Source organism: Bombyx mandarina, chromosome 15, assembly GCF_030267445.1.
Source record: "Bombyx mandarina strain Sakado chromosome 15, ASM3026744v2".
In the NCBI taxonomy this organism is placed as follows: Eukaryota; Metazoa; Arthropoda; class Insecta; order Lepidoptera; family Bombycidae; genus Bombyx; species Bombyx mandarina.
Genome location: NC_143221.1, coordinates 868,441 through 881,718, shown reverse-complemented (window position 1 = coordinate 881,718; position 13,278 = coordinate 868,441). Strand labels below are relative to the sequence as shown.

The following is a 13,278-nucleotide window of genomic DNA, read 5'->3' as shown; positions in this document are numbered from 1 at the left end:
CACTGTGACTTCAGAGGATTATTAGGAAGGAACTAAGAAGCCACTATAACCTACCGTTGTGCACTTTACCTAAAATGTATTAGACTATTTGTCAAATATTTTATTTCGTGAATTAATTAATATTTCTTCGGGTTTAAACGTGTAATTAATCATTCAGTAAATGTTATAGACACCGGTATACCATACCCACCAATCATTCATTGATTGACAACCGACTAAAATTGAATGACTATAGTATCTCATTACACTTTAAAATATTTTTTTTGTTATTCAAGGAATAAAAGTTAGGTTCTCCAATTTATGTAACCGATGATCTAGTTCATATATTCATTATTTTGTTTAAATAAAACACAATATTCAACTATGTAGTTTTATTTTAAAATTTTCTGTGTTCCCGCACGCGTTTGTCTTGCTTATTTACTAACAGTCATTCATACCATAGTTAATACAGTTATTAATTAAGTTAATATGTTGCGATTTGAAGGGTGTGTTAAATATTATCAGACGTGTATATAAGTGTGTGTACCAGCGTAAATTTCCTACTTAAATATTTAGTGTATTATCTATGATACAGACTTTAAAGACAGAGTACCTAGGTACCTAAATTTCGTCATGTCTGAAATACGTTGATTTAATAACAATAAAGTTGAAATGCTTAAGGATTCTTGCCACAGATGCACCGCGAGATTGTCTGCCCATCTACGACACTAAAAAAGTAAAAGTAAACAGTTTAGATGTTATTTTTTACTTGTCCTTTAAACTTTAAGTTCGGTTTCTGAGCACCCAATAGTTCTATTAGTTTGTCAATGCCTTCGCCGGTTAGTGGAGAGGCTTCCAGTAGCGTGATTGAATTGGGCAGTTCCTTGCAGAGCCTTGTGTATTGCAACATCAGTAGAGCCTCGTTGCGCATTTGGCGATAAGCGGCATCCATTTTACTTAGAACTAAAATGAACTGTAACGAATTAAAACTTTTATTATGTACTGACACAGGAAATACACAAAAAAACCCTTAATGCGATTATGAAGTCGTCGTGGCTTAAAGGATAAGACGTCCGGTGCATTCGTATGTAGCGATGTACTGGTGTTCGAATCCCGCAGGCGGGTACCAATTTTTCTAATGAAATACGTACTTTACAAATGTTCACGATTGACTTCCACGGTGAAGGAATAACATCGTGTAATAAAAATCAAACCCGCAAAATTATAATTTGCGTAATTACTGGTGGTAGGACATCTTATGAGTCCGCACGGATAGGTACCACCTCCTTGCCTATTTCAGCTGTGAAGTAGTAATGCGTTTCGGTTTGAAGGGTGGGGCAGCCGTTGTAACTATACTGAGACCTTAGAACTTATATCTCAAGGTGCGTGGCGCATTTACGTTGTAAATGTCTATGGGCTCCAGTAACCACTTAACACCAGGTGGGCTGTGAGCTCGTCCACTCATCTAAGCTATTAAAAAAAACGTAAGTATTTAATTTTGTCTACGTCTAGTTTTTTCAATGATCTTAACTATTGCCGTTTAGGAAATATTATTAGTAATTATTGGCTTTATTGTCAAGAATAATTCACAGGTTAATGTGAGAATATGGGTATGCGACTTTTTATATATTTTTTACAGAGGAAGAATTCGGTATTGGTGGTCCGAGGCCTTTCCAGTTTCACCAGGATAGGTAGACGAGCTCGGGCTCAGCCAGTAGGGTGTATGAGATTTCCGGTTATGTTATCTGTGTGTTTAGTGCGAGTTTTTTAACGTTCTCGATAGCGTAAAAGTTAACTCAAATTTGTATGGAGATGGAACGTTTGCCTACAAATTTGAGTTAACTTTTACGCTATCGAGAACGTTAAAAAACTCGCAGTAAGCACACTGCTTAATAGTAGTCTAAGATATTAACATCATGGCATCCGTCTATTTTTTGACTAACTATAGATATTTTCCATTCTGATTACAGTTCATGTCATTGTCATGTCATATTATGAGAAGTTTTTTCGACCCCCGAATCATCATAATTTGGAGCAGTGAGCAATAGGAATATATAACAAGAAAGTTTGGAAAAATCACTTTAAACACAATAAAGATTAACGACGCGCTTCTTTGCTATTAAGGTTTTGGGAATAACCAAAAATTATTTGTTAAAATGGTACCTTCGTATTTTTGAGACGTGGCTCGGCTAAAAGCGTGTACAGCAGCACAGTAGCTTCAGAAATTTGACACAGATTAGACGTGTCCACCACGTAAATAATCTGTAACATTAAAGTATGAAAATCATATTGAGTGGAAGTGGTTATCGGAGATCTTGAATGTACTTGACAACGTGAATACCGCCTTGAAATTTGATAGTCGAAGTAAAGTTTCACCCATCAAAGAGGAATGCAAGACTACAGCAGAAGTAGGCAGAATGGCAGCTGACACCGGTGCTGTATTAGAAAACGTTCAACGACCAAATAGTTTTTTTTTTCTTCCTTTCTAACTTTTGTTGCTTAACTATAAGTACAACTTTGCCATCGTCGGGTACCCATTCCCGATCCTGCGGACAGAGTGGAAAGCAGTCGACGTCGCCCAAAAGACGTCATTTCGGATCCTCCCGATCCACTAACGGTGCTTTTAGGTATCTCAAGCACCGGTCATCGTTCTCGTCGAACCCGTCGCTTGCGACGAATGGCTCGACGAGTAAATTATCCCACAGACAAAACTCACTGAGTTTCCGCCGGATCTGCTCAGTGGATCGCGTTTCCGATCCGGTGGTAGATTCTGCGAAGCACGGCTCTCGCTAGGGTTCGTGTTAGCAACGTCGTCAGGTTTAAGCCCCGTGAGCTCACCTAATAGTTAAGGTTACGCTGATATGGTCTCTCTAGAATCTAGATCATCAGCTTAGGTAGGAGATAAAAAAACGTCCGGTAGTGGAGGTATCTAAGGTAATACTGGTGGTAGGACCTCTTGTGAGTCCGCGCGGTTACGTACCATCGCCCTGCCTATTTCTGCCGTGAAGTAGTAATGCGTTTCGGTTTGAAGGGTGGGCAGTCGTTGTAACTATACTTGAGACCTTAGAACTTAACTTAACTTATATCCCAAGGTGGGTGGCGCATTTACGTTGTGGATGTCTATGGGCTCCAGTAACCACTTAACACTAGGTGGGCTGTGAGCTCGTCCACCCATCTAAGCAATAAAAAAATAAAAAAAAGATCTATAGAGCTTGGCTAAATTGCTGAATTTCTGTATAGTAAATGTTCTACAATTAGAATCATGGTCTTTAAACATGTTTGTACAAGAGCATTTCTCAAAATTTTTGACCATAGCCGCAACGTTGATGTCCCATACATTGGTCCTCGATTATATTTTTACTATGATAATATAAATAACATACATACCTGTCGTAACTTCATTGATATTATTTAATTATCAGAGAAAATATCAAAACAATAAATAAACCATACTAACTACAATAAATAATTAATAATCTAAAAACCAAAATTTTCGTACTATGGAAAATAAGTTGTCCCATTGAGACCGCAGTGATTTTGAGCTCATTTATTTATAAGCACAACTTACTTTTTCAACTCCATCTAAATAGTTATTCCACAATGGCGCCATCTCTCCGCCCACTTCGCGAACTGACAGCATTTGTTTTTTTCCATTTTTATTTAGATAATGAATGTCGTAAATATTAGTTCCTATCGTCGGAACAGGACTGTATGTGTAGTCTATACCTTCAGCGTGTTCTAGTTTTTTCATTAACGTAGTCTTTCCTGAGCCTTTTGGGCCTAAGCACAGTACACTAATTTTCTTATCTGGTTCGTTCATTGTACGTTAATATCAAAGTAAATAGGTTTGTTAATAGGTGCACACTTGATTAGCTAAAGTGCTTGGACTTAAATATAGAACATTGTAGTAGTAATGGCCAGTGTTGTTTTATCAATACCTTGTGTCTTAGAAACCACTATTATAATGTTTTTTGCTATTGGACAACAGATGTCGCTCTTACATTAGTCTGAAACCTTTGGTTTTCAATTTGCAAATCTGCTATTATCTTAATTAGGTACTCTAAAAGACATGTATTTGTGATAAATCTGAGACATAAATGAGAAACAATAATTATTGTTAGCGTAAGAGTAGAAAGTTCCTGCCTTAATGGTATGACTAATTACCTACCTTAGTGGTATTACGGTAATGCTGCTTTAAAACAATATTGTGTTGTATCGATGCGACAGCATGGAGATTCTTAACCTACGAATGGTAACAACTTTTGTGAGGAGGCGAAGTACATGAGACGTAGGTACAATTTCTAGACAACGATTAATTAAAAAATAGTTAATAATTAATGACTAAAAATTCACGCTTCAATATCAAGTCGAACTAGAAATTCGAATTATCATTTTTTATAAATTTATTGCAATGGCGTTACAGTAATATAATTGTAATAAAATAATGTCATCGGTTTTTAGTCTCCGCCAACTTCCAAGTTTTGAAGTTGGTGAAAATTACTTTGAACGATTCCGTTAAATACAAACAAACAAACAAACCAAGCCAATAAAAGCGTATTAACATGGAATCCGTCAAATTAATTAATCTTTTGAGTTCGTTTAATAAAAATATTAATGTTCTTATTTCCACAATAAATAATACCAATAATACCAATTTCTTACTGGTGGTAGGAACTCTTGTGAGTCCGCGCGGGTAGGTACCACCACCCTGCCTATTTCTGCCGTGAAGCAGTAATGCGTTTCGGTCTGAAGGGTAGGCCAGCCGTTGCAACTATACTGAGATCTTAGAACTTATATCTCAAGGTACCCACCTTTACACGCATTTACGTTGTAGATGTCTATGGGCTCCAGTAACCACTTAACACCAGGTGGGCTGTGAGCTCGGCCACTCATCAAAGCAATAAAAAAACCCACTTTAATGTAACTGTTAAATGAGTTATGAAATGCATAATCAATTTCCGAAAAACAATAACTTTCGTTTCACAACTGTGGTCAGAAAGTGATTGAAAACAATACAAGACAACATACAAAAGTGTCGATCATAATTATTATAATCGATAATAAATCTCGAATTATAATATTATATCGATAATTAAATGTGTCGATGACGGAAGTGAAGCATTTGTCTGGTAAATTCAAAATGGCGACCGTGAAATTAATGAAATCAATTTGAATTGTCACACAGGTGGTTTGTCAATGAATATTTTCGGATTTGAGGTCGTACGAAGGCGATGCATACGAAATCTTGTCGACCTTAAACTTGGATTACGTAATTTTTACAGCTCAATGCCACGGAGCCAAGACATAAGATTGCGTACTGCCACAATGAACTATATAATTAGATTTTTTCAATAATTCATGATGATAAATTATATCACTTGTAACTAAAGGAAATCAATATATATATATATATTTATTGCTTAGATATAGACCGTGGTTACTGAAGAACATAAACATCTATAACGTTAATGCTGCCTCTCACTTTAAGACATGAGTTTACTGTACTGGTGGTAGGGCCTCTTGTGAGTCCGCGCAGGTAAGTACCACCACCCTGCCTATCTCTGCCGTGAAGTAGTAATGCGTTTCAGTTTGAAGGGTGGGGTAGCCGTTGTAGCTATACTTGAGACCTTAGAACTTATATCTCAAGGTGGGTGGCGCATTTACATTATAGATGTCCATGGGCTTCAGTAAACAGCCATCTAAGCAATAAAAAAAAAGACTTTTACAGTCCAAAGGCCACCTCGCCCTTCAAACCGAAACTCATTACTGCTCCACGGCTGAAACAGGCAGGGCGGTGGTACCTACCGGCGCGAACTCAGAAGATGTCCTACCACCAGTAAAGAAGTTACGGTGTGACTTGAAGTTTGGATTAAAAACATAGTGTTTCCTTCAGTTTTCGCGCGTCGATTTTCTCCCGTTTATTAATGTCAATATATTATTTCCGACGTTTTCATTATAGTTTTCGAGATCACGGACGACCAAGATGTTATTTGTCGACATTTGTGCACATTGTGCTGAAAAATAATATGATTATAATAATAAACACGGGACATAAAGTATTTTTAATTATGTATGAAAACATTTTTTGAACTTTTATTTATAGTAATCTTAAAATGAAACCGAGGTTCATGTTGTTTTAGCGAAAGTCAGCTTTCTTGTTCTTTTTGTAACCAGAAAGCACTACGGGATTCTAGGGTTGCTGCCTTTTAACCACACGATCTCATCATCAGCTGTGGGCACAGCCGCCCATTGTATTATCCGATATTAATTTTATTTTGTTTTATATTTATTATATAATTATGTTGGAGAAGCCACAATTATTAACAACATCGTCAGATATCGTAGGGGCGAATAGGGTGATCGAGCTACGAGAAATATTGAGTACACCAATCACGTTTGTTGTCTTAGAACAATTTAGAAATCTTCTCTTGACGTTAGCAAACGAAAACGAATGACGGTTCTTAGGACGGAGGCACCGCTCTTCAAAAGCCGGTTGGTAAGTGTGACGGTGTCTACGCGCCTCCATCGGCTAGGCTCTGTCGTAGCACGAAGTTAGTCGAGCTCCGACGATACCGCAATCATGCTGCTATCGCTCGGGAATCGTGCTGTGTTTCGTTTAGCTACCAAACTAATGACCGTCTCCGACATCATCTCATCATCATCATCAACAGCCCACAGTCGTCCACTGCTGGACATGGGCCTCTCCCAATCCACACCACTGAGCCCGGTCTGCGGCTCTCCTCATCCACTTCTTGCCGGCCAACGTGCGGAGGTCATCGCACCACCTAGCCAGGGGGCGTCCCACGTTACGTCAATTATTATATACATATTATATATATGAGTTAACTTTTAAGCTAACGAGAACGTTAAAAAACTCGCTCTAAGCACACTGGTCACGAGCAAATTAAACCATCAGAGTGTTTTTATAAACCGTTTCTGCACTTACGAAATAAAAAAAAAAAAACTGTACGCACGACTTAATAAAATAAAATAATTCGTTTTTTCCGCAACAGTGTAGGCACAATTGAGTTGGGATTCGCGTGCAGCCCGCGACCAGCTCGCTAGAATCGTGACGGTGAAAGGGAAACGCTGAGAAACTGCGCTAAAATATTCCAATACTATTATTATTTATATAATATACAACAATCTATGATTTTTATAGTATCACTAGCTGACCCAGCAAACGTTGTTTTGCTATATAACTAGTCAGGTCATAAGTATTGTCACACAGTAAAAATTTTTCTTTTAGAATGCTGGCCACAAAAAAGTTTATTGAATTCGAATCTCGAATTGTTCATGAAAATAAAAATGTATACTTTTAGAATTTTACTCATTTTTAAATATGGAGTGGACGCTTAAAGAAGACCGTGTTGCAGTTATTGCGTTGCATCGTTGCGGTTACGCGCCAATTCAAATTTTTAACATACTGAAAAATTTGAATATAACCAAAAGATTCGTTTATCGTACCATCAAACGATACAATGAAGACTCTAGTGTAGATGACAGGTCAAGAAGTGGTCGCCCTCGGTCTGTTAGGACTCCAGCAGTGATAAAAGCTGTGAAGGCGCGAATTCAAAGAAATCCCAAACGAAAGCAGAAACTGTTGGCCCTTCAGATGGGGTTAAGCAGAACCACGGTGAAAAGGGTGTTAAATGAAGACTTAGGGCTTCGGGCATATCGAAGAAAAACAGGACATCGTTTGAATGCTCGTCTAATGGACCTGAGACTGAAGAGATGCCGCGCTTTGTTGAAGCGGTACGCGGGAAAAAAATATCGGGAAATTCTTTTTTCGGATGAAAAAATTTTTACCGTAGAAGAGAGCTACAACAAACAAAATGATAAGGTGTACGCACACAGTAGTGAAGAAGCGAGCAACCGTATTCCGCGTGTCCAACGAGGTCATTTTCCATCCTCGCTCATGGTATGGTTGGGAGTTTCTTATTGGGGCTTAACCGAGGACATTTTTGTGAGAAAGGTGTAAAAACGAATGCAGTTGTGTATCAAAATACAGTCCTAACGAACCTTGTGGAACCTGTTTCTCATACCATGTTCAATAACAGGCACTGGGTATTCCAACAAGATTCGGCGCCAGCTCATAGAGCGAAGAGCACACAAGACTGGCTGGCGGCGCGTGAAATCGACTTCATCCGGCACGAAGACTGGCCCTCCTCCAGTCCAGATTTGAATCCGTTAGATTACAAGATATGGCAACACTTGGAGGAAAAGGCGTGCTCAAAGCCTCATCCCAATTTGGAGTCACTCAAGACATCCTTGATTAAGGCAGCCGCCGATATTGACATGGACCTCGTTCGTGCTGCGATAGACGACTGGCCGCGCAGATTGAAGGCCTGTATTCAAAATCACGGAGGTCATTTTGAATAAACTTTAGTGTCATAAGAATCTATGTTTTGTTAAGTTCATTTTGGTATATGAATGGTTACATAATGAATAAACTTATTTCAATTATTTTACATTAAATATGTGACAGAACTTATGACCTGACTAGATTTCTAGGGAATTGCTAGTGTAGAAAAAAAAAACGAACTTATTGTAAGTGTGTAAGGATGTGGTAAATGAGTGAAAGAGGCATGTAGCGCTGTGAACGATGAGGGAATATAAAAATAACAAAACCTCATTCAACCATATAAGTAATGTAAAAAAAAAAGTACAAAAAATAAAAATGTTAAGACAGCCCTTATCACTTAGGAGTATGAAAAATAGATAGTAGCCGATTCTCAGATCTACTGAACACGCATATAAAATTTCATAAAAATCGGTCCAACCGTTTCAGAGGGGTATTAATTAATTAATACTAACATTGTGACACGAGAATTTTATATACATATAAAGATCCTTTAAGGCGTGTTTGTGTTGATTATCATAACGCGCTCCTAATAACTGAATATTAACCTGAGTTTATGGAGTGAGTGCATTTGTTTTCTCTGTTTTGTTCATTAAGGTCTTCGTTTTTATTTGAAATATTTGTGTAAACATTGGTACAAATGATGCCGAACCTACGCGTTCGGTTAAACAAAGCGAAGCAACAGTAAGAATACTTCTTTGGCGTACTTATCAATGCTAAATTAGTCTGAGTTAGTTATTCTAAAAAATCCAATTCACGATCCAAGCCGCCGTCAAATTCGTTCATCATTCATTTTAAGCCGAATTTTAGTAAAATTTAATTTGATCTTAGTAAAATAATTCTAATACGTACGGTAAGGGCTCCTTTATTTCAGTTGGTCAACCCGTACTCCATTGCTCGTCTCAGTTCTTGTCAGATAAGAACTGATACCAGATTATATTCGATAGTCAAATGATAGAATTCTGAGGAAAATAATCTGGTATAGGTAGTTTACGGAAAACAATCTGGTATAGTCAGTTTACTCACTACTCCTTTCGCTTGTTATTAATAAAAAAAGTCACTGTCATTGTTATGACTATATTTAGCCTTAGGGTTCCGTTAACATAATGACTCTAATAAGTTCAATTTTGGTGTGAGAGTATAGCGGAACGAACGATAAAAGTGGATTCTTAATACTTAATAGATTCGATTCAACAACTTCTATTATTTCATTTTCACTATGCCGTATCAAAAAGTAAGTATCAGATTTCAGAACCACGAATCTTTCATTAAAAAATTTCGAAGATTGAAAAAAAAAAAAACAATCTTAAATCATTAGAAACAAGTACGACTCCAAAATCGCTTCTTGTTCTAAATATATGCAGTCTAGTCTTTCGTGAGCGCGGTAACTGTAAAGTAACCGAACTGAGATTGAACTCACGATTGCTCACACCAGCAATGTGAGTTACCGGCACCTTTGAAGCGAACCGTCGCCTGAGAGCATGGTACTATAGCTGATTTTAACCTGATGTACACGGTGTATAATCTCAAAAAGCCTTCATATCATATCATCAGCAGTTTACTGTTGGACAGAGGCCTCTCCAATTACAAGCCACAGAGCATGTTCCTCGGCTTCTCTCATCCAGCTCTTGCCAGCCACCCTGTACTGATCGTCAATCGTAAAAAACCTACATTAAAATGTATTTTTGAAGTCACAATTTCTAATGTTATTAGGAATTACCATCACCATTTTCAAGAACAGTCTCCTCAGACCCGATGTGTGCGTGTGTGTGTGTGTTTGTTTAAAAAAACTATCAAACTTTTTGTAAGCAATCTACAAAAAAGTCCTTGTGACTTGCTTGCTGCCTTTGTTGATAAAGTCTGACCTATAAACGTCATATTATTTCGACTTAAAAATGAATTCAGATAATGTACTAAAGTACATTTAAATTACACCTCCCAAATGCCGACGAAGGTTAAAACTCTTAGTCGTATCCGATATCGTTAGTGGAAACGGTTTTTTTACACGTCAATTCTTAGTAATTATGCTGAAGATAAAAAAGATCGCCACTTGTGTGCGGCTAGCCCCTCCCAATTCCCGTCGAGTGAGGTTAGCAACTGGTTAACCCGCGAATTTCGGCGCGCAGAGCTGCGTAACTAGGCCGGGGCACCCTTGACCCACTGACTCACTGCCAGCGAGCGCCCGCCATTGTTTTTCAACAATCAATAAATAATACACCGAGCAAAACTCTTTACGCGCGCATTTGCGCAACACTTGCTCATCGGAACGCCATATTCTGCATTAGTTAAGTTTTCGCGCGTTGTCAAATTTTACTTATGATATTTATTTAGGTCGAGCGTTATATGTACGAATCATACAATTTCGAAATATTAATTAGAGGGCGTTTTTAGTGAATTCAATTTAAGTATTGTATTTAGACCGGCTAATGTCTATGCCTTAAATTGGACTTGATTGATGGCTTTAATAAGTACGTTTTTAGGTTACGTTCAGAATAATTCTAATAGACGCACATTCGCAACGCTAAATATTAGCTGCATGATTTCGTAACGCATTTATGCTGAATAAGTAAATTTCGTGGCGGCTTGACCTTCGCCTATTAACGTATTATTCAGAACATTTTATTACTAATTCATCATTATCTTACTTTGCTAAATTTACGATGTGTAAGCGACGTAACATTGTTTTTAAGAAATATATTAATCTATAGCACTTGTCAACTTTGACAGCTGAAGTTTTAAAGTAGGTACAAACTTTTTTTTTTTAAGTTTTAGTGAAGTAGATTTAATGGTCATCAAAGATCACAGACGGTGACAGCGCGCGATGATGGACGATAAACCCGACCTTGTAGAGGCTCTTTTTCACAGCCAGAACAAACCGACGCTTCAATGTTATCTATTAGGTATTTTTCTATGTGTACTTGGTATTAAAACAATGAAACAGAACCGTGACCTTCTTATGGTATAATTAAATATATATTTACGTAAACAATTACTTGCACAAGGGTATATGTACTAGGTGATTAATATTTATTTTTGATGTATTTTATGTTCAGAAACGTAGAACGAAGAAAAAAATTTTAAAAATACCAACTTAAAATTAACGTGAATTTAGCTTTTGTTGTTTATACCAAATGTACAAATATAAAATCGCAAGGTATTATTAATCAAATTTATTCGTGATCTATCGTTTGCGGATTTATGAAAATATTTTAAAATACAATTGTTTAAACACGGCTATCAAATGCACACGAATGTGTTATGTATGTATAAAGCACATTTATTCATACACAATCTTTATGTAATGGCTTCTTCGATTAAAACAATTCAACGCAGCTGTTTTTTTATTGCTCATCGGTACTTCCTTTAATTAATTGAAATTTGAATATGTGATTTCTTGGGTTAAGATAATTTAATGATACCGTAACACTCCATCTTTTTTTTAATTTTCCAATCGGCTTCTTGCGATGCTATTGTTGTTACAGTAAAATTTTGAAATCTTCAATTATGATATACGCAAATACTCTGTTATATTTTTAATGACATAAAAATGAAAATGTCTCAGTAAAATAGTGGACTTATGTGGATTTTTTGAAACCACTTCCAGCGACGTTGTTGCATTTTCTAACAATTGTGCACTTTCGCGGACACTAAATCGTTAATAAGCCACGATTATTACATGCTCAAATGTGAAAAAACACTAAACCAAAAAATAAAACAATTCATACGACATCGTACTCGCATTCCCCCCAAAATGTCCACTCCTGTCACTATTACTACCTGTATTTTGTTATTTTTATAGGTTAATTTCCGAACCTTTTAAATAGAGGACTTTTTGGCGGGAACGCGAGCAGTGAAGTTGTGTGATTTGTTTTATTTTGTCTAATTCGTGTTTCTTCGGGTTTAAATGTGTAATAATGGTGGTTTATTAACTGTTTAATATCTGTGAAAGTGCACAAATGTGGGAAAATGAAATAAAGCCGCTGGACGTAACTTCTCGGGATCCTCCAAAAAGTCCACTGAAAAAATCTTAGTAAATGACCACCATTTTACTGAGATTATATTTCATCCCGTATCATCTCATTTAATTTCATCCCAGTTGATTAATGTCTCAAATTAATCATCTTCATTTCATTTCACTTCATAATATCATTTTTCATAAAAATATGAATGTAAATTTAAATAAGACATGACTTAAAGGTCTCAGTTACCAGGTCATAAAATCCCTTATAATTTTAAATAGAAATAAAAAATAAAAATTCGTTTTTAATCACAAAATGAAATAGATGATATAACGCACGTGTTCTTGTGTGAATATATTAAATAAATAGATAATGTATGGATGCGCGTTACGTAGTGGCCTTCAAATGAGGTCGACACGTATACACATTTGATTGACGTTTTCCGAACATAATACAAATCTTTCAACACAATATTGTGATCCCATCAGGTCAAAAAAACTGAAAATACAGAAGAAATTATTAATCACTAAAGATGGGTATTGGGTTCACGATCTTGCGGACCGAATGGTAAACAGTCGACGTCGCCCAAAACACGTCATTTCGGATCTTCCCGATCCACTAACGGTGCTTTTAGGTAACCGAAGCACCGGTCATCGTTCTCATCACACCCGTCGAACGCAACGAAGGGCTTGGCAAGCAAATTAACCCTCAGACACACTGAGTTTCTCGCCAGACCTTCTAAGTGGGTCGCATCTCCGATCCGTTGGTAGATTTTGCGAAGCACTGTTCATGTTAGGGCTAGTGTTAGCAAATTCGCCAGGCTGAGCACCCCGAGCTCTCCTACTTGCTCGATGAATCTAGTATAACTCCTCAAGGTTACTAAAATAGGTAAAAAAAGGTTTTTCTACAATTCCCTACCAATCGTTTCCCAGCAAATTTGCTGAATTAGCTATGATTACGTTTTAGTGATATAGATAT

At 37.0% G+C, this 13,278-nt stretch overlaps 1 protein-coding gene across 1 annotated transcript; it reads right to left on the bottom strand.

The window, feature by feature from the left end:
* Positions 1–348: 348 nt before the first annotated feature.
* On the bottom strand, positions 349–4,021 carry LOC114242651 (ADP-ribosylation factor-like protein 16). Its single transcript, XM_028173902.2, has 3 exons — positions 3,548–4,021; positions 2,143–2,241; positions 349–952 (listed from the first exon to the last, which is right to left on the bottom strand). Exons 1-3 carry the CDS (start codon positions 3,797–3,799, stop codon positions 731–733), a joined length of 573 nt encoding a protein of 190 aa, XP_028029703.1. The 5' UTR covers positions 3,800–4,021; the 3' UTR covers positions 349–730.
* Between the last annotated feature and the right edge of the window lie 9,257 nt (positions 4,022–13,278).